The 23,335-nt window shown below is 41.0% G+C and overlaps 1 protein-coding gene across 1 annotated transcript in view; it reads right to left on the bottom strand.

Annotated features, from left to right (window-relative positions):
- LOC128694234 (protein phosphatase 1-binding protein bifocal) overlaps nt 1-23,335 on the bottom strand; it is an 86,617-nt gene that overhangs the window by 19,426 nt on the left and 43,856 nt on the right. Inside the window, exon 2 of the mRNA XM_053784252.2 lies at nt 12,576-12,720. Coding sequence (XP_053640227.2) covers nt 12,576-12,720 — 145 coding nt within the window. The remainder of the gene's footprint in view (nt 1-12,575; nt 12,721-23,335) is intronic.

The following is a 23,335-nucleotide window of genomic DNA, read 5'->3' as shown; positions in this document are numbered from 1 at the left end:
TAACTAATACCAAGACTGGTACAAGCAGTGGTGAACTAATACCAAGACTGGTACAAGCAGTGGTGAACTAATACCAAGACTGGTACAAGCAGTGGTAAACTAACACCAAGACTGGTACAAGCAGGTGACAGCTCCGCACTTCCAACACAGTTTTTTTAACATTGGTAACAATTGTGCTTTGTTCACCATTACGTAACTGCTGCTTCAATACTCACTATTATTTCTCTCTCACTGGCTAAATCCCCTCATGGAAGGTTCCTTGATGTTGGTGAGGGGCTCTTGATTTAGGGAATTGGAACTGTGCTCCAGTTCCCCGAATTAAGCCTGAATGCCTTCCACATCCCTCCCCCCGGGAGCTGTATAATCCTACGGGTTTAGCGCTTCCCCTTTGATTATAATAATAATAATAATCTCACTGGCTAAAAAATTAATTTTAGACTTAAATATTTTAATTAAATTTCGAGTATACTAATGACCGGCTTTATATAAATAAAACAGTTAATACATTAAGACCATAGTTAAAATAAAAACTAAACATACTTAATAAAAATAAATAAATGATTATGAGGTCTACCTGTAGTCGCTTCTGGGGTTCACTCCTAGTTGACGACCAGAGTTATCAGGCTATTGGTGATAGCAGCACACAAGCCAGGTACCATAGCCCGGTTGATCAGTTACTGATTTAAGTTATGCAGTTCCCTCTTGATCCCTTTAAAGGAGGGGTTCCCAACCAGGGGTGCTCGCACCCCCTAGGGGTGCGAGACAACATTCCAGGGGGTGCGAGAAGCGTCCGTCTTAATAACAGGAAATTGATTCATTTATTACTTATTAATATTGAATAATCATAGTAAAATTACCATTATCTTTATTTTCATCTCTTTATTTCAGATTATCATCATAGCCTTCACCATGTCGAAGAAAAGGAAATGGAATGATGACTACGTTAAGTTTTGGTTTCACTTCCAACGGAAAGACTGAGGATCTGCAAAAGCCTCAGTGAATAATCTGTGGAATTGCTTTCTCCAACACTAATTTGAAACCATCTAAGCTGCAAGAACACTCCAACAACCAACATGGTGGGGCCAATGTTGCGGGCCATGATTTTAAGTCGTTGCAAGCTAAAAGAGCCCGTTTTGATTCTCGAGCACCCCTTCCAAAATTAGGGTTTACGTATATCTGTCGACAAGCCACTGCTGATGGCTTCATACCAAGTGGCGTACAAAGTAGCAAAGTCTAAGAAACCTCATACTATTGCAGAAGAGCTTATCAAACTATGTGCATTAGAAATGGCTACAACTATTCTCGGAAATGAAGCAAGAAAGAAGCTTGAATTAGTGCCACTGTCAAATAATGTTATTCGAAGCCGAATTAACGATTTGAGTTTAGATATTTTGGAACAAGTTATCTCACATATGAAGGCTAATCCCTTGAAAATCTCCCTTCAGTTGGACGAAACTACTGATGTTTCTAATTGCAGTCAACTTATTGCACTGGTGAGGTATGTTCATGATGGTGCCATAAAGGAGAACTTCCTTTTCTGTGAACAACTGAAAACAACCACCAAAGCAAAAGATGTGTTTCAGTTTGTGAAAGACTTCTTTGCAAAATATGAATTGGATATCCAAATTATTGGATGTGTGTGTACTGATGGCGCTCCTGCTATGCTGGGAAATAAATCTGGGTTGTTTGCACTGACGAAACAGGAGATTCCATACTGTTTCCTTCATCGTCATGCTTTGGCATCAAAAAACTTGCCTACTTGTCCTTGATACTTCAGTAAAGACCATCAACTGGATTAGAGGTCGTGCTCAAAATCACCGCCTTTTTAAGTCACTTTGTGAAGATCTTGGAAGTGAACATACAGTTTTACTTTTCCACACAGAAGTCCGATGGCTCTCCCGTGGGAGAGTTTTAACCCGCTTCTTCGAACTGCCAGAAGAAATCAAAGTATTTCTGAAGGAACGTCGCTGTGATCTGCTTGAAGAGTTGGAATTGCAAGAATTCAATCGAATCTTAGCGTATTTGAGTGAAATATTCACTCGTATGAATGATCTGAGTTTATCACTTCAAGGTAAAAATATAAACATGCTGAATTGCTATGAAAAGCTAAATGCATTCAAAGATAAGTTATATCTCTCTCTGTGTCAACGAGTGAAAGGAGGAAATATTTCAAATTTTCCATCACTTGAAGAAATAGCTGATGGTAATGAATCTTCAAGTTTGATTCCTAGTGTTTGTGGAGAAATTGTGACTCACTTGGAAGTGCTGTCGGCGTCATTTGATAGATATTTTGATGTAAGGAAGCTGGAATCATCTGAAGAATGGATTATGAATCCTTACTCCTTCAATTTGGATAAAATGTCAAATAATGGAGAGCTGAAAGAAGATCTTATAGATCTGCGTTCAAATCGTGCTCTTGAAATGCAATTTGAGAGTAAAACTTTGGAAGAGTATTGGTGCTCGGCTCTGGTTCTATTTCCAAGACTTTGTGAAACTGCACTAACTGTGCTCATTCCATTTGCGACAACTTACTTATGTGAATCAGGATTTAGTACTTTTTTGTCAATTAAGACAAAATCTAGAAATCGTTTGAATGCACAGGCAGACATGCGTGTTGCTATCACCAACATAGTTCCCCGTTTTGAAAAACTCTCAAGCAAGAAACAGGAACAAAAGAGTCATTGAATTAAAATGGATTCGCAAACTTTTTGGAAGTCAGTCTTTTGATTTTATTATCTTGTACATATTTAAAGAAAGTAACTATTTTTTGTATGGTATATTCAAATGTTAATCTGAGACATCCTTTCTTGTCCATATGTTTGATTTTTTACATATTAAAAAACTAAAATTCCTTTCTAAAGGTTTGAAAGCTAGTTCTTGATTTGACTTTTTTGTATATATTTCAAGCAAGAGTTATTATTTTTGTAAGGTGCATTCAAATATCATTCTGTGATATGTTTCTTTTCTGTAAGTCTCATTTTTGTTCACATATTATATTAGAAAGTAAAATAAATATCTTCTTTTGATAAAACTTACTATGATTCCACATCCTTTATCCTTGAACAAAGTTTAAATTGTAGGGGGTGTGAGGTTAGAGCAAAATTTTATAGGGGTGCGGGAGTAAGAAAAGGTTGGGAACCACTGCTTTAAAGAGATAAAGAGGATAATATTATCCTCATATTATCTTTGGATAATATGCAGTTTTACAGGCTAAGATATGTTACGCGACCCACAACAATCGACTGCTACCCAGGTACCTAATTAGTGCTAGGTGAGGAGACAGCAGGTGTAAGAAAAATATGGCCAACGTTTCCATCCGTGTCGGGGATCTAACCACTTACCCTCAGTAAGTTAAGTGCGATACCAATCGAGCCAACCTGAGACAAGGCGACAAGTGTAGTGAGTGCACAACTTTCTAACATTCTCCCGTCATATATAATGCAATTACTAACAATCCTGTAGCTGTCTTCAAGAGTCAAGTTAATAACTTCAAGTGAACACACCTAATACTAATCATTACATTTATCAGTGTAATTGAATATCTTGTGATAAAGCCATGACAAACTGCCTCGAAGTGAATGAGAACCAATACTGTCGCATTACATTAACAAGTACAGAACCAGTATTGTCACGTTACAACACTTACAAGCACTGTGAACCAGTATCGTCACATTACGACACTAAAAAGTATTGAGAACCAGTACTGTCACATTACAACACTAACAAGCACTGTGGACCAGTATTGTCATATTACAACACTAACAAGCAGTGGAATGCAGGTATAACCGAGGGAGGGGAGGTTGACGTCACGGCCTGGTAACACTATTGTCTCAACATTTAGCCATTAACGAGTGAATGCCACCTTCCGCTGTTCCCCTTTTGCTATACAACTGCTGCTCCGTTAGTAGAGTATATCCACCCAGAGATGTGTATATATCGAGCTATATATACCGATAATTAATTTTAATAACTGTTTTTAGGGATTAAATTGCAGCCTTAGGTCAGGTTCTTCAGGAAACAGGACAGCTGCTAGAAAAATGACAGGATGGATAATGAGAACCTTCAAAACTAGGGATGCCAAGCCCATGATGACACTCTTCAGGTCACTGTTCTATCTAGGCTGGAATATTGCTGCACACTAACAGCACCTTTCAAGGCAGGTGAAATTGCTGACCTAGAAAATGTACAGAGAACCTTCACGGCGCGCATAACGGAGATAAAACACCTCAATTACTGGGAGCGCTTGAGGTTCCTGAACCTGTATTCCCTGGAACGCAGGCGGGAGAGATACATGATTATATACACCTGGAAAATCCTAGAGGGACTAGTACCGAACTTGCACACGAAAATCACTCACTACGAACGCAAAAGACTTGGCAGACGATGCAACATCCCCCCAATGAAAAGCAGAGGTGTCACTAGCACGTCAAGAGACCATACAATAAGTGTCAGGGGCCCGAGACTGTTCAACTGCCTCCCAGCATACATAAGGGGGATTACCAATAGACCCCTGGCAGTCTTCAAGCTGGCACTGGACAAGCACCTAAAGTCGGTACCTAACCAGCCGGGCTGTGGCTCGTACGTTGGTTTGCGTGCAGCCAGCAGTAACAGCCTGGTTGATCAGGCTCTGATCCACCAGGCGGCCTGGTCACAGACCAGGCCGCGGGGGCGTTGACCCCCGGAACTCTCTCCAGGTAAACTCCAGGTAAACAAGTGTTTCCTGACGCGGGTCTTATTCATACAAGACCCACAGCTGGAGCCTTTGGTCATCTGACCGAGACCTTTCGATGGCTTACCGGTCCACCCCTTTTAAAATTAGGGTTAAGCTTTTTAATTGCAGTCTAGACTCCGGCGATGATGATAGGCATTAACCTAAGAAACTAAAATGTTCATTTACTCTGTGTTACATAATTTGTTGCATCTGTTTAAGTGATTAAAAGGCATTTTTTGTCAGTATAAATTTCTGCTGATTTAAGTGGTTTATTGACTGTTTTATTGATATGTTTATATATACAGCTGTAAAATCTCTGCCCATTAGAGAACATTTGACGTTTCAGGATTATTACTGTATTATTATTATTAGTATTACAAATATTTGTAGAATGATTCACGCGGATCATACCTGAATGATTTGCTGAAAGGAGTTTTTATGGCAACTTCAACATTAATAAAAGCATTTCTATAAAATATCGCACGTAGGATCTATATGACCAGTTGTGACTGGACAATAATCAGGGAGGGAGCGAAACATTGTCACAAGGTTTCTCTCCTGAGTGCCAACTTTAGGTGAACTGTTCCAGCCATGGTACTGTGAAGCTTAATTCTTAATGTGAGCATTACTGGTATAAACTTAAAGTCTTTCATTATCAGTGCCCGTGATAGTGCCCGTGATAGTGCCCGTGATAGTGCCCCTTGAAGATAACAAGTCTTCAATGTACCAGCTCAAATGTACAAAAATAATAATAATAAAAAAAGTTGGTTGTCTGACGAATGGATAATGAAACACGTTAATCTTTTGAGGATAATATGCAAAAAAAAAAAATAATGATATTTACTTTCAAGAATATGTAATCGACATGAAAGAAATTTTTTTTTATTATTTTTATTAACACGTCGGCCGTTTCCCACCAAGGCAGGGTGACCCGAAAAAGAAGAAACACTTATCATTCACTCTATCACTATCTTGCCAGAGGCACTCCCACACTACACTTCAAAAACTGCAGCATTAACACCCCTTCAGAGTGCAGGCACTGTACTTCCCTCCTTCAGAGTGCAGGCACTGTACTTCCCTCCTTCAGAGTGCAGGCACTGTACTTCCCTCCTTCAGAGTGCAGGCACTGTACTTCCCTCCTTCAGAGTGCAGGCACTGTACTTCCCTCCTTCAGAGTGCAGGCACTGTACTTCCCTCCTTCAGAGTGCAGGCACTGTACTTCCCTCCTTCAGAGTGCAGGCACTGTACTTCCCTCCTTCAGAGTGCAGGCACTGTACTTCCCTCCTTCAGAGTGCAGGCACTGTACTTCCCTCCTTCAGAGTGCAGGCACTGTACTTCCCTCCTTCAGAGTGCAGGCACTGTACTTCCCTCCTTCAGAGTGCAGGCATTGTACTTCCCTCCTTCAGAGTGCAGGCACTGTACTTCCCTCCTTCAGAGTGCAGGCACTGTACTTCCCTCCTTCAGAGTGCAGGCACTGTACTTCCCTCCTTCAGAGTGCAAGCACTGTACTTCCCTCCTTCAGAGTGCAGGCACTGTACTTCCCTCCTTCAGAGTGCAGGCACTGTACTTCCCTCCTTCAGAGTGCAGGCACTGTACTTCCCTCCTTCAGAGTGCAGGCACTGTACTTCCCTCCTTCAGAGTGCAGGCACTGTACTTCCCTCCTTCAGAGTGCAGGCACTGTACTTCCCTCCTTCAGAGTGCAGGCACTGTACTTCCCTCCTTCAGAGTGCAGGCACTGTACTTCCCTCCTTCAGAGTGCAGGCACTGTACTTCCCTCCTTCAGAGTGCAGGCACTGTACTTCCCTCCTTCAGAGTGCAGGCACTGTACTTCCCTCCTTCAGAGTGCAGGCACTGTACTTCCCTCCTTCAGAGTGCAGGCACTGTAATTCCCTCCTTCAGAGTGCAGGCACTGTACTTCCCTCCTTCAGAGTGCAGGCACTGTACTTCCCTCCTTCAGAGTGCAGGCACTGTACTTCCCTCCTTCAGAGTGCAGGCACTGTACCTCCCTCCTTCAGAGTGCAGGCACTGTACCTCCCTCCTTCAGAGTGCAGGCACTGTACTTCCCTCCTTCAGAGTGCAGGCACTGTAATTCCTACCTCCAGGATTCAAGTCCAGCCTCCCGGTTTCCCTGAATCCCTTCATTTGACACATGTTGTACATGTCAGTGCTGGCACCTGGTGTATTTACCCTGAGACGATCAATCCCCAGGGTTATCGCCCCCGAGGCCCGGTCCAGACCAGTATATGACAGTGACACAAGTTGCAGATCAAGCTTATATTTGCACAACGTTTCGCTTTGTGTATAATTTTATAAAATCACTTAATAAAACTCTACATCAGGGTTGTCTAATTGTTATTAGCTTGTGCACCCCTAACTAAATTTATCCCAACCCGCGCACCCCATCTCAAACTTTTTGATAGAAAAAAAAATTAATTCACATTTTACTGCAGATTAATAGAACCAAAGCACTCGAGTAACAAGAAAAATATATATATTCCAAAATGCATAAAAATCCATCTGGCTTAAGTTAATAAAACAAGTGAATTACTTAGTTTTAGCGGGAAAAAACAAATAATGGGTCCTCTTCCTTCTCATTTTACTCACGACGTACTTTTTGTACCACAAGAAGCTTATCAGGTTTCAACACGAGGTTGGCTCATTATTTATTGGTATGATTCATAATATATATTCTATAATTTATCAATATGTAATTTTTAAGTATAATTAATAAAATATTAATTTACCAAAGTCTTCGCTTAAAGTCGCTTCGTTCAACATCGTTTTGTTATAACGTTTATTAGAAAAAAAATAGATTCCTGGCCGGGGTCACTGTGTGGAGTTTGCACGTTCACTGTTGACCTGCATGGTGGCTGCAGGTGTTCCTTACAATTTTCGCTTTGCAAACATTTATTCCTTGATTTAACTCTGTTGCTATGAGTGCTAAGGCGCACTGTGCACCCCTGATGTTTATATCAATTAGCCTATGGTAAAAAATTGGTTTCGTTACACATCGTTTCGCTTAAAGTCGCAGTTTCCATGAATCTATCGACGACGTTAAGCGAGGACTTACTGTACTATAGCATCCTAGTGACTACATATACCCGCCAGGGATTCGTACATCCCCTGGTGGGCTACAACTGGTTTACACAGAACAAAACGTTATCACAATACAAGCGTTGTTCTGCAACTTGTCTCTCTCAACAATTGTCATCTTACTGTGAGAACTAAATTGTTGATTGTCATCTTTTATGCATTATTGCAACTGTAATGTTTTCCTTTAAACAATCCCGTGTTTGTAAATGGCAATGTCGGTGTTGCAACGTGCGAGCGTGTACACTCACCTATCTGTACTCACCTATTTGTAGTTGCAAGGGTCGATTCACAGCTCTTTGTGATCGCTGTCAAAATGAATAATTTACTACTTGTTTTAATGATGGTGAAAGGCTCTTGATCCAAGGAACTGATACAAGGAATTAGCCCTCTTCCCCAAGATGAGTTCCACAAGTCACCTAATGGGTACCTATTTACTGCTAGGTGAACAAAGCGGTACGCCCAGCTACGCCCGTAACTGAACCTGTGCACTTTACTTGCAAGTCGAATGCGTTACCATTGAGCTACGAGTATAGTAGTCTATAATCTAAATATTTGTTTTCCTTTAAAAAGATTCATATCTTGAAGATAGTCATCAATGTTTATAGACTGTATTATCTCAAAAATGTTAAGTAACCTCTCATTCTGGGAGAGTGCTCATTGACAACTATACTCAAGCTGCCTATATATAAATTGATTTAATTAAATCACTTATCACTAATCTAATACCGCTTATTAAAGGAGCAACTAGCACAAAAGAAAACAAAATATATTGTGGCTAACAAAAAAAAAAAAAAAAAACTGGATGTGAACATAATTATAGTTAACCCAAAAACACCTACTATGAATACACGTTTTCTATTAGTCGCAGCAGAAAATGGGAAGTTCCACTGTGACTCAAAAGTATCTTAAGATAATACACAAATAACCCGCACATAGAAGCTTATGACGACGTTTCGGTCCGGCTTGACCCATTTACAAAGTCACACTAACAGAAAGGAGAGAAGGAGGGAGTATATATAGGCCAGAAGACAGGAACGGGACAAGAGTGGTAGTAGAGGAAGATGGTAAGTAGTAGGGAGCTAGGGGCACACAAGGAAGCTAGGGGCCCACAAGGGAGCTAGGGGCACACAAAGGAGCTAGGGGCCCACAAAGGGTAAGAACAAGAACACAGAGGGGGGAAAAATAATAATAAAGGGCCAAATACCAATGTAAGAAGAAAGAAAACACGAAACATCGTCGTGAGCCCCTCTCTGTGTGCGGGTTATTTGTGTATTGTTCCAGTCACGGTATTGTGTCTTTTTATCTAAAGATAACATTTTTAATGACTGCTCGTATCGTATGCCTGTTGTAGATTCTGGAGGTCATCGCAGCGTAACCCAGCCCCAGACAATGCTGCCTAGTTGATGGCACGTTCAGCCAAATTGTTTGTGATAGCAGTATTAGAAATATCAGAACCGGAAGAGAGAGAAATCGATTGATGCCCAGCATAAAGCCGTAAAGCATTTAAACTACTGGGAATGTCTCAAAGTACTTGTGATGTGCTCTGGAACGAAGAAGAAATAACTGATAATACTCTTATGTACATGGACAATACTGGAGGATCTGGTCCCAAATCCACTCACTACCATAACAGTGTGCTGGAGTGAAATATGTGAAGTGCAAAAATAAACCCAGTGAAAAGAAGGAAGACCATCGGGACAATAAGAGAACTGTCAGTACCCTTGGCCCAAAACTGTTCAATCTGCCAACAGAATTCGGAAATACTTCCGAAACGAGTGTCAATGTCAAGACGAAATACCCCTCCCTAGTGCCAGATCAACCAGATTGTAATCGCTGCTATGTGGGCCAGCAAGCTGCCAATAGGTTGGTTGAACAAGAAATTAACATAAAAGACTGGTCCCAGACAGGGCTGCAAGGGAAATAAAAACTCTAGAAACCGGTAAGCCATCCAACGTCGGAAGACATTAATAATGATGCTCTTTGATCTATGATGGATTTCGAGTGTTCTTCGTACAGCCCGGCTCTGGGTCTGGTTGATCCGGCACTTGGCAGAGGTACTTGTCGAGTGTCCTCTTGAAGACTTCTATGCTTGTCCCGGCAGTATTTCTTATAACTTAAGATGTTGAGCAGTCTAGGCCTAAGATGTTGATACAATGTTCTCTTATTGTGCTCGTGGCGCCCCTGTTGTTGAGTGGGTTCTACCTTTTCTCCCATATCTCTCACTCCAGTATGTTATGGTGGTGTGTAGATTTGGAACCGTGCCTTTAAGTACCGGTCACGTACCTGAGGCGTTCTCTGTAATTAATATGCCTTGATTCTTTGCAGGCTTATGTATATATCTGTTCTAACGCTGAGGTTTCTCTTGCCCTGAAAGGAACTGACAACACTGAGCGGTACTCTAAGCGACTTCATGACATCAACACATACCGTTCAAAGTAATATCTCAGAACAAAAAAAAAAAAAAAACGATCATTTAAGTTTAGGGTTACTGAAAAATAAAATTATGAGTAAATCTTTGCAAAAAATTCATTTAATGAAGCTTTAAAAGTATATTAATATCAAGTCTGATGATGGTGGAAGTAAGGTTCGTTAAAATAAAAGAAATGTCAGTTTTGCTTCAATCACACTTCGGAGTTGACCCAGCATGCACTATAGACCTCTCAGTTGACCCAGCATGCACTATAGACCTCCAAGTTGACCCAGCATGCACTATAGACCTCTCAGTTGACCCAGCATGCACTATAGACCTCTCAGTTGACCCAGCATGCACTATAGACCTCTCAGTTGACCCAGCATGCACTATAGACCTCCCAGTTGACCCAGCATGCACTATAGACCTCTCAGTTGACCCAGCATGCACTATAGACCTCTCAGTTGACCCAGCATGCACTATAGACCTCTCAGTTGACCCAGCATGCACTATAGACCTCTCAGTTGACCCAGCATGCACTATAGACCTTTCAGTTGACCCAGCATGCACTATAGACCTCTCAGTTGACCCAGCATGCACTATAGACCTCTCAGTTGACCCAGCATGCACTATAGACCTTTCAGTTGACCCAGCATGCACTATAGACCTCTCAGTTGACCCAGCATGCACTATAGACCTCTCAGTTGACCCAGAATGCACTATAGACCTCTCAGTTGACCCAGCATGCACTGTAGACCTCTCATTTAACCCAGCATGCACTATAGACCTCTCAGTTGACCCAGCATGCACTATAGACCTCCCAGTTGACCCAGCATGCACTATAGACCTCTCAGTTGACCCAGCATGCACTATAGACCTCTCAGTTAACCCAGCATGCACTATAGACCTCTCAGTTGACCCAGCATGCACTATAGACCTCTCAGTTGACCCAGCATGCACGACAGACCTCTCAGTTGACCCAGCATGCACTATAGACCTCTCAGTTGACCCGGAATGCATATAGACCTCTCAGTTGACCCAGCATGCACTATAGACCTCTTAGTTGAGCCAGCATGCACTATAGACCTCTCAGTTGAGCCAGCATGCACTATAGACCTCTCAGTTGAGCCAGCATGCACTATATAAATACTTGCTATCACATAAAAAGTCAGATACACTAACAATATTGCAGACATGTACATGCACAAGATGCATCATTACTCAGATAAGCAGCCATTATGAAAAAAATATATTTTTATACAATTATATATTCTGAAATATAAAAAAAATCACTCTTGCAAATAAATCTAATACAACAAAAAAAAAAAACTGAAACTTTCAACAGGGTTGTAATACTACAGAGATAAATGAGAATAATATTAACACGTCAGTTAACAGGTTTGTATATATTACACGAGTCTAGGGAGCTGTAATTAATATTGCAACCTTGTTTCCACAGATGTAAAATGTTGTGTCTTGGCATTCTTTACTTATAATTATTGGCAGCATCATTCCAACACCTACCTGCCTGCCTCTCTAATTTCTTGACACTCATGTAATGTAAAATATTTGTGACTGCCCTCGTGTTTATGAAATGAGAAACCCATTTAATACTTGACTGGAAGAAGATTTAAGTAAAATTCAAGGGGGTAAGCACTAAACCAGTAAGGATAATTTGGTTTGTTAGGGTCAAAATATAGTGGTTACAGCAAAAGTATAAAATAAATATCCCACTGCTGCCACCAGATTAGATGAGCAATATCTGGTGGATATAAAAACAAAAAAATATATATTTTTCAAAGCTGCCTCCAGTTTAGCGATGAAAAGTTTGAGACAAATATAAAAATAAAAACATCCCTGGAAGCTGCCACCCATATTTTGATATTTTTCTATTCCTCCTCTCAGAATGCAACGCATTTTGAAAGAGAAAACGGGTATGTAGTTTAATGCTTGAAGAAGCTGAGCAGTGAGTGCCCATACATTACGTCCAGCCTGGAACTCAAACTTGGTTCCTTTCAGTTTTTGAGTAAAATGTTCTCCCAGTGAACTGCAGGCCTTCATAACAGAATTATGTCACCCTCAGGCGAGAAAATGAAAGCAGGTAGCTGTGTTGAGTATGTGGGTGGTGACTTTGATAATGCTAGCCAGGTATGGTGGTGGCGACCCTGATGATGCTAGCCAGGTATGGTGGTGGTGGCTGGTCTGAAAAATATACTACGGCAGGGTTGGAAGGTATGGTAGTGATGGTACTTAGAGGTGGTAGTATCAGGGAAGAAGGGTATGGTGGTGGTGATGGTAACTAGTGTGTTTGTAGCATCAGGGAAGAGGATGTATGGTGAAGGGGATGGTAGTGGATGGTACCTTGAGTGTTGTTGGTAGCATCAGGGGAGGAAGGTATGGTGGTGGTGATGGTGTCTAGGGGCAGCAGGCCAGCCTCCGCCAGCAGGAAGAGCTCACTCGGGTACTCATATGTCGTCGTCAACGTGTCGTCGAACGATATACACAGCTGTTAAGGATACAAAGAAAGTTAAAATATATGCACACAACAGGAAAACTAAATTATAAATAGTTTATTAATGTTGAATTTACAGATTTATTTTTAGAGGCTTATCTTTTAAATGTGAACAATGGTTGCATTAAGCCCGTGAATTGTACAGGCATATTCTGAGACATGAAAAAACTCATCTTTTAGTTTTTAAACTGGAGAGAACGGAAGTTCTGGCATATCAGTGGGCACTAGTAAATCACGGGAATATACATAAATAACCCGCACATAGTAGAGAGGAGCTTACGACGACGTTTCGGTCCGACTCGGACCATTTACAAAGCCTCGTGTGATTTCGTAAATGGCTCAAAATCGGACCGAAACGTCGTGGTAAGCTCCTCTCTCCTATGTGCGGATTATTTGTGTATTCTTCCCATCACAGTATTGTGCCTTTTTGTTCTTCACAGGAATATATATATAATCATAGGTAAGCCACCGGTTGCTAACCAAGCGTACATATAGCTTCTGTAAATCTGTGGATTTAAACAAGGATAAAGCAAATGAGTAAGATACAAGTGCAACGGTTGGGTATCTTCACTGTTGAAGCGGTAGGCTTCAACAGTGGTCATAACTATGACCTTAACTTTTAAAGGGGTGGACTGGTAAGCCAGCGGAAGGCCTCGGTCAGATGACCAGAAGCTCCAACGGCGGGTCATCTAAGACCCTCGTTAAGAAACACTTGTCCTGTTTCCTGACGAAACTTACCTAACCTAAGAGGAGAATAAATTGTAGAAAGCAGTATTGGCGAGGTAATGATGTGGTCAATCCATCAACCTTGAACACGCAGGATAATTTAACATATCCAAATACAGTAATATGACTTATACAGTATCAGAAAGAGACAATTAGTACAACCAATATCTTTTAGCCAACCTCATCATCTCCAAGATGTGACAATAAGTTTATTTAGGCACAAATAGAGAAGAGAGAGAGAGAGAGAGAGAGAGAGAGAGAGAGAGAGAGAGAGAGAGAGAGAGAGAGAGAGAGAGAGAGAGAGAGAGAGAGAGAGAGAGAGAGAGAGAGAGAGAGAGAGAGAGATGCCTCAATCAAAATAAGGCACACTGTTTAAATCTCCGGGGTTAACTTAAAGCTACTATAAATATTAAATGCTTATTACAACCACTGTAGTGCACCTAATTAAGATTATCTTATCACTATAAGCTGAGAGAAGCATTAAACGAGTTACCCCTAACATTATAAGCTGAAACATTGAGTTACCCCTAACAAAGAATATTTTAGAAAATAACAGAAAACGAATGAGAAAAACGCCATACAAGGGACGACTAGCCTCGTAAAACTAATTATATTATACGTGTAATCTTCAAAAAATAAAGTTAAAAATAATGGTTTAAAAAATAACTCGTTAGGCTAACATAGGCAGGTTAATTATAAAGTAATAATAACGAGATAAACTCCTTGTTTAGTGGATAATATTAATATATAATTTAATTTTTTTGGACATTAATATATAACAGGGCAAAGAGGATAAAACCACAAGATAAAATAGCAGTAATCTTTAAGAAACAACAGATATCTGCTAAGCCAGTGGAAGGTGTCGGTCAGATGACCAAAAGCTTCACTGACGGGTCATCAAATGACTAAGACACTTGTCCTGTTTCCTGCCGAATCTTACCTAACCTAACCTAGAAAAACCACATGGTATACAAACCGCGAAATAGATGCCTATCAGTGTATATACACTGATAGTTTACTTTGATCCCTGTTTTAGAGATTAAGGTATTCTTGGCTGGTGGTGAGCAAGTGACATACAACCTGAGACTCGTGTAGTCGATAGGCTTTCAACCTCCACTAAAGGTTGTAGGCAGACCGGTCACAAGCAGAGACTACACGCAGAAACAAATTTATTATTATTTGTAGATTTATCTGCAGATCAGTATCTGCACGAACTGACTAATTTGTTTCTAACTTACAATGTTTAAATAGAAGCACTCCCGGAGGTCATTACCCCCACGGCCCGGTCTCAGACCAGCCTTAATACACATGACAGGTTTCGAGGGCTCTTTATCTCAGAAACCCGGCCTGAGGCCATGTTTTTCACTGTTGGTCGCCTGGTAAACCAGACTGTGCTAGCGTCCAACAAGCCGACACAGCCATCACAATCCGGCTGAGCTGACAGAGAAGAAATTTTGTAAAAAGGAAGACCAGGTGGAGAGTGTCAGGGTCGGTGACAACTTGGAATATATTTTTGTTTACATTACTGGCTATAAATAAGCGCAGTGTGTTGCTACCCTAGTACATAATAAAAGTAACAGTGTAGGTAGACTTACTTTTATTTAACAAAACTGGGTTCACCGCTAGTGTGCGGCTACCATATTCTACGTACTAGTGAGTTTTGTATCATATTGTATCAGAAAGTATAGTTATGTTCATCAGGTGAACTGCGTCAGCCTGAGCTGGGGACTTCAGTAAGGTGATGAGGACATCGTAAAGTACTCCAATATGGGTTCAGTAGCTACGGTAGCTTCAAAGGTTTCCCTCCAGCACAGCTGGAGTTAGTGTTACCTGGGAAAGTGGAAAGTCTAAGTGAAGGTGGAGAGACAAAAGAGAGGTGGAGAGACGAAAGAGAGGTGGAGAGACGAAAGAGAGGTGGAAAGACAAAAGAGGTGGAGAGAGGCAGGGTAGGTGACGGACATACACAGGTACACGAGTGATGACTACAGTATTTAGAGAAAGTGAATGGAGTCAGCGTCCTTGTAAGGCTGCGAGAGAGAGAAAGTATGGGATTTGTGGTGCCCATCGTCTACATATTCGAAATATTTTATCATTTATTATAGATTAAAAAAAAATCCTACCTTTAATTTAAATTATGTCTGAAATTTCGCGTTGTTGAATAAATGGTAAATAAAGTTCAGCCTCTACTATGACACAGTATAAGTTTCTACATAAGAGCAAGTAAGCATATCACCTGACATGACTGTTCTTATATACAAGGCAATTTACATTTTCCTAGTAGTGTTTTATTTATCAATCATTTCTGCTGAGAGACTAGAAATGTATCTGCGTTATATTTAACGAAAAACGAGGAAATTATGGAGACAAATTATTCACATATAATATTAATTTTTTTTCCTGTTAACATTAGATATATGGTAAATATTATTCCATAATGTTATTAAAAGGTTGAATAAAAGGTCAAAATACCGTGGCTGGAACAATTCACAAACCCACACTTAGATGCTGTAGACGTTTCGGTCCTTTCTAGATCATTATCAGTTGTAACTTGATAATGGTCGTCTAGAGCTTCATATTCTAGTGTGGATTATTTATGAGTTAAAAGGTTGAGCTGAAAGTGATTGATTCTGGTACATTAAGTGTACCCAGGCCATGCCACCTGTAGGCTAACCAAAGCAAATAGAGAAAAAAATTGTGTCCCATCCATCAAAATACAGTTGTAACGTGAAAATGAATCAGTCAGTCAATGGGAGCTACTGTACCCACAGTGACATACTAGTCAATATTCGCCTTACTGAACCAACAATGACATACTGGTCAATATTCTCATCGCCCACAGTGGTATACTGGTCAATATTATCATCAACTTACTGAATTGTCCCATTTCAGGCTGACATGTTATCATTACCTAGTGCATGAAACCCATCCTGTATTAAGGAATATGACAGAGCAACGTAGCTAGTATTGGTAGCAACAGAGAAACTTTCATTGAATGAGGCAGTAACACACTGAAGGAGTTCCCAGATCGTTAGATTAAAACAAAATGCATACGACGTGAGTAAAGACTGAGGGAGGGTGACAAGGGTGAGTGGTGGTGAGTGTGAGGAGGTCTACCAGTGTTTACATGGGAGGAAGCTGGAGACAGTGTGGCGGCTGACTCAGAAGTGCTGCTGGCTGACTCATGCCTCAAACCTTGTAAAGCTAGCTAGCTCTCTATCTCCCCTCAGAGGAATCCAATACACAGCTTCAAGATTAAGCATGACAGGATCAAAGAGGCTCAAAAACTTGTTAATGGCGGCCAGTGGGTAAACACAGGCTGCGTAAGAATGAGGGAAGGTTATGAGGAGATATAGTAATCCATCCTTATATTGCTACGTTAATATTCTTACGGGAGTACATGAAGACGATTTCGTGGGTCACTGCCCCCGCGGCCCCGTCCCAGACCAGACCTGGTAAACGGCCGGATTAATCAGCACGAAGTCCAACAATGTCATACGCCACAGCCTGGCTGATCAGGAAACATGCTTCAGCAAAATTGCGTATTTCAGTTTTACTCAGTTACAACGAGACTCGCATAATTTAAGAAAATAATGAACAAACTGTATTAACTTAGAGGTACCTGAGTGTTAGCCGACTGGTGTTGGTCGCATCCTGGGGAGAAAAATCAACCTAAGTTGCGGGAAATGCTCAGCATGACAAGGGGGCTTTCTATTGATGTCAGCTATGTTCTGTATAAGTTGTATCATGTACTCGAAGAAATAAATATTATTATTATTATTATTATTATTATTATTATTATTATTATTATTATTATTATTATTATATTGATAAAAATCACTAACAGACGTTTCCAGGAAGACTGGAAGACTAACTGGGGAACTACAAAACAGTGAAGGCATAAACGGCAATTTTTTTTACAAAGTTAAGATTTTCTGTTTGAAGGAAATATTCGAATAGTAAAGAGAAAAATGTGTAGCAAAGATCAGTATAAAAGTGACTTAACCCTTGCAAGAAGACTTGTAAATGTTGAGGAAACAGAGTGACTGATTACGGTGACTGGATCAACAAGACGTAGTATGAAGATTAAGACATGTGTGCAACAGTTGGGTATCTTTATTGATGACACTTTTCACCTACACAGTAGACTTCTTCTGTCAAATACAAATGGAGTAGCAGTAATGAAATCAAGATGATGTAATCAATCAAGCTTGAAAAAGTATTTTGAGGTGGTCAGTCCCTCAGCCTCCAGACTGAGGGACTAACCACCTCAAATACCTTGTCTCAAAGGTTGATGGACTGATTACATCTTTAGTTCATTACTACTGTTCCATTTGTATTTGACTGAAGAAGCCTACTGTGTAGGTGACACGTTTAATCAATAAGATACCCAACTGTTGCACATGTGTCTTAATCTTCAACTTATCGGTATTTTATACCATTTTCAACAAGACGTAGTATAAACTAAGAGGTTATTCTATATTAGGTATGTGTATACTCGATGATTTACGGTGGAAGTTGATGTAGGTAAGCGACATGTGGTGAGAACGGGCTGAACGTGTAGTCACGTGGAGAAAATAAACTATGGAACATAATACTGAACACGAATGACTGAATCATTGAGTAATGATGAAGTCGACGGAAGATCACATATATGAAGAAGTGAGAAAACCCTTATCTTCCTTTAACACACTTAACAGTTTTAACATATAGACTAAAAAAAAAAAGCCGTTCAGAACACAAACCAAAATTGGAATATGTAACAGAAGTCTACACACATCAAAAACCAGATAAAATACATGAATTCCAAAAACCTGTCAGGCTATCCATAAGAGTAAACAGCCGCAGCCCCATCTTCAGTCAACACTAATTAAAGAACGACCAAAACATTAAGAATGTCCAGTGATTCGCAACCAAACTAGTCTATAGTTTAAAAAGCATGTATGTTAAGTGCTCAAGAGGTTAAGAAGCAATGCGACCATCGTATGAAGTAAGAAGCAGTGCTAGGAGCAGAGATTCGACCTTTTTATACACAAACGAGTGTGTGTAACTCAGTGATTTCACACACATAATCCCAGAGAGAAAATGAAGTAAACACTCGACATTATCTCTGAAGATAATAGTTATCAAGCATACTGTGCTTCTAGCTAAAACACTTACCAGATCCTACGTCTTGGTATGTAAATGTATTTCACATTATTGTTTGTCTCCTACGACACTAGGCACGTTGTGTATGGTTGTGGGGAATACTGGAAAGAGAAGAGGGAAGAAATGAGAGCAACTGAAATAGAAATGGAATGAGGACACTTGGAAGAGTATCGGAAGGAAAGGCAGGGAAAGAAATGTGAGAATAAAAGGGGCAGGAGAAGAAAAGAGAATGTAAGGTCCAAGTGATCAAGGGAACACAGAGAGTAAGGTAGAAGCTGTCCCGTCATCAGGAAATACCTGTCTATAACCCAACCTTTCTGAGGGTAGCTGGGGGGAAGGAGACTTACCCTTAACACCCACACAATTTCCTCTTCCACCTTCCTTCCCTACACACCTGTACTGGTGAAGGCATCTTCGTCACGATATGTTACATACCCGTGGCGCTGTATGTTATATACCAGTAGTGCTATACACGTAGTGCTATATACCCGTGTTTAAAAAATCCACTGGCGTACCGGAGATAGGCGTCTAACCTAGCACGTATAGGGTATACACGGGTTGGTATTTTGTTTTGCAAATGTTTACAATTACCAGACAGCGTAGTGCAGCTCCAGGTAGAAGTGACGCGGAGTTCTCCACAGTTCATGCAGAAAGACACACAACAAAAGCAGGCCTAGTATTTTTAAACACAACTTTATCGCATGCCTATTAATACAAGTTTGCAGAGAGTGACCTGTATGGCTGACCAGTGTAAATCATCTGACTAATCACGTGATTTCAAGACCTCAATATTTTGACCTATGGTCTTCGCTCTAACAGTGTTTAGTTTCCAGTGGAAGTAGCATACAACACCTCTTCTTTGATCTCATTCCAGCAGCCTTCAAATCTATATGAAAAGAAATAATTTCTAGTATCGCTATGGGTTTTTTTTCTTCTCAGTTTATAACTTATGAAAATGGAATCAAACTGAGTATTCCAGAAAAGGAAACGAGACCTACCTTTACCTTTGAAGAGTTTCGTGAGTTTTCCTACTCCCGGAGATCGGCCATGAGCCAGGCTCGTCTGGTGCTAGTCTGGTCAACCAGGCTGTTGCTCCTGGTGCTGAATGGTTTAATGAGAGTTGCTGCACAACTTTGGTAAAAAAAAAAAACTATTTGGGGGATGACACTTGTGTGTTTTGAATGCCGTTGCCCTTTGGAGTTCCTAGTGTTTTTTTTCATATCCGAGCAGCTGAAATTTGTTCACAGAGAAATAATGTTACTTTCTACCACCCGCGATTGTTGGGTGTCCTGTATTCCCTTACATTCTCTATTTCCTCCATTCTTCCGTATCTGAGCAACTGAAACTTGTCCTCTAAACATCATATAGTTGTCTAAGACCCCCACTGGAAGGCTTGGTTTATATCAGCTTGAAGATTTGCGGTCTTCGACGGACACCAGTCAGAGATTCTAGTGTCATCAGCAAAGGATGTAACAGTGTTATGCTTTATGTCCTTGTCTATGTCGGATACAAGAATGAGAAACAGAAGTGGGACGAATACTGTTTTTTGTGGGACAGAGCAGTGGGCAGCCTTGGACCTCACGACTCAAGAAATCGTAATGACACGATTGCAAACAAACCATACCCCCGGCCGGGATTGAACCCGCGGTCATAGAGTCTCAAAACTCCAGCCCGTCGCGTTAGCCACTAGACCAGCTAGCCACAATAAGATTCATCCAACTAGGTATATTTCTACACCATAGGAAGGTTAGCACAGGCACCACTGTGATCACAAATGCAAGTTTTTACGGAGGAATCTCCAGCTAGCGTGGCCGTGACGAACTCTAGCTCAAGTCCCTTCACTGCCGTCAACATGACCTTCCTATGGTGTAGAAATATACCTAGTTGGATGAATCTTATTGTGGCTAGCTGGTCTAGTGGCTAACGCGACGGCCGGGGGTATGGTTTGGACCTCACTCTTGTTTTTTACCACCATTCCGAGTTCCTGATCAGCCGGGATGTGGTACAAACGTTAAAGTGTGGGCGGTCAGCAGCAACAGCAAAGTCGATCAGACCAGTAACTAGGTTTGGTCTGGGACCTGGGTATAAGGGCGATGACTTCCAAAAACGAACATACGGTAAAACATGTCTGTTAAGAGAATGATAAACTGTTGTGACGCCAGGACTGTGACCAGAGTACTAAAAAAAATACATTTTTAAGCCTAGCTTTTGCACTATTACTACAACTACTACGTGTACTCATCTAGTTGTACTCACCTAGTTGAGGTTGCAGGGGTCGAGTTCAAGCTCCTGGCCCTGCCTCTTCACTGGTCGCTACTAAGTCACTCTCCCTGAACCATGAACTTAATCATACCTCTGCTTAAAGCTATGTATGGATCCTGCCTCCACTACATCGCTTCCCAAATTAATCCACTTCCTGACTACTCTGTGGCTGAAGAAATACTTCCTAACATCCCTGTGATTCATCTGTGTCTTCAACTTCCAACTGTGTCCCCTTGTTGCTGTGTCCAGTCTCTGGAACATCCTGTCTTTGTTCACCTTGTCAATTCCTCTCAGTATTTTGTATGTCGTTATCATGTCCCCCCTGTGTGTGTGTGTGTGTGTGTGTGTGTGTGTGTGTGTGTGTGTGTGTGTGTGTGTGTGTGTGTGTGTGTGTGTGTGTGAGAGAGAGAGAGAGAGAGAGAGAGAGAGAGAGAGAGAGAGAGAGTGGGTGGTGTCATCAAGTGCGGAGTTTGTTCTCACGCTAGCCCACACACTATAACCTGAAGACTCGGTTGTTCTCTCTCTCTCTCTCTCTCTCTCTCTCTCTCTCTCTCTCTCTCTCTCTCTCTCTCTCTCTCTCTCTCTCTCTCTCTCTCTCTCTCTCTCTCTCTCTCTCTGCTTACAACCACTCACCACTTTCTTTTGCCTCTCTGCCTTTCTCTCTCTCTCGAAATATTCTACTTGTTTTTTTGTCTTTCAGAATTTTCTTCGTCCCTCTTTCTCCCCACTATTTTCTTTATAATTCTCTCAATCTTTTCACATTCTTTTTATTTCCCCACCTTGTCCTCACAAAAGGTTAACATTCCTCTCCTCCTCTTTCCTTTGTTCAGACCCTCTCCCATTTCTCCTCCCAGTTTACCTCTTCCTTTCACCACTACCCTCCTCTCCTCACCCATTACTCTTTCTCTCTTCCTTGTCTCTACAAACTTCCCTTCACCTCTCTTCGTAGTCCTCTTCTTTCCCTCTCCTCCCCCTCTCACAATATCACACATTCAACATTCCTACAATAACTACACAAAGAAGTGGCAGACGAATATCATAATATATCACCAGGAGCCGCGGGAAAATCTAATATAACTTTCACTGAAGACGAATTCGGAACGGAACCCGGTGCCTCACACCACGTACAAGTGAGCCTGTTAAAGTGGATTAACAATGTAGCACTTTGCCACTTACGTGCCCCGTACAGTGAGGCTAATGGCATGGCCTGTCATGGATTCAACAGAACAGTGTACACCAGCACTGTGCTGCTACGCTCTTCTACACACAACTGGTCCTACGGTTATGGCCGCCAGTTTCATAGAAATTCCCGTACGTACGTTTCTACGTGTGTACGTTCAGTAAATAATTGTAAAAAATAATTATGGTTATTGTAAAAAATAACTGTAAAATACTTATTGTATAAAATAATTTATTGTAAAAAATAATTATATTTGTTATTCTTGGCTAGGTTACGTTGGGTTATGTTAAGTAAGGTTATGTTAGGTTAGCTTAAGACACAATATGGTGTTTGGTTAGGTTATGTTAAGAAAATATGCAGTTTATGGTATTTTACTGAGACGTTTCGCCCACCGTCAGTGACTATCAATGCTCCATTGATTAACATTCTTGGTGAACCAAACGTTTTCTCAATAAAATACCATAAATTGTATATTGTCTTATTAACATAATTGTCAGTATGTAAACACAATGAACTAGGCCAGGTTCTAGGCTAGATCAGGCTCTAGGGTAGGCTAGGCTCTAGGCTAGGCTTGGCTTTAGGCTAGGTAAAGCTCTAGGATATGCTCTAGTTTGTTTAGGGTAATGTATATTAACCTTTAAATCCGTCTAATTTCCATAAAAAATGTGAGTAGCTTGCGCGTGGCAGCGAGTTGTATACTGAAATTTCGTTATGTAATTTTTAAAGTCAGGTAGAAAACTTGGAGGACGAGGAGTTATGGTACACCGTGGGAACACCCGCTGTGTGCTGCTGCTATCTTCATCTGGGTTATACTCAGGGAAAACAAAGTAGCTGTTTCACAGGGGCATTCCGTCATCCTGAGCTGAGAGTAATGAGGATAAAGGTAGTGATGAAGATGGTGCTGGTAGTAGTGACAGTAGTGGTGATGTTAGTAGCTTAGATTTTGCCACCAAAGTGGCTAGTTTATTGTGCACCTCATATCCGTCGTGTGGAGAGTAGCGCAAGAGCATACAAATACACAAAAGGCCTAGGAACTAGGTCCCAAAAGGGTTAACAGGTGTACATTTGGATTTAAATCTACAGTTCACATATCTGTTACTAGCAAGTTTAGGAAATTTGTTAGTAGTAATAATTGTAATTGTAGAAATAGTAGTACTATAGTAGTGGTAATGGGAAGACTTAAAAGTGGCACTGCTAGTGCCTGAGGTTGAAGGTGCAGAGAGTGCTAAGTGTGGGATGCCGCTTTTGTTGTTGTTGAATTGTGAGTACTGTACTGGTGGTGTTTGACCCACAACC

Source organism: Cherax quadricarinatus, chromosome 43 (genome assembly GCF_038502225.1).
Source record: "Cherax quadricarinatus isolate ZL_2023a chromosome 43, ASM3850222v1, whole genome shotgun sequence".
Classification (NCBI taxonomy): domain Eukaryota; kingdom Metazoa; phylum Arthropoda; class Malacostraca; order Decapoda; family Parastacidae; genus Cherax; species Cherax quadricarinatus.
This window is presented reverse-complemented; position numbering and strand designations above follow the sequence as displayed.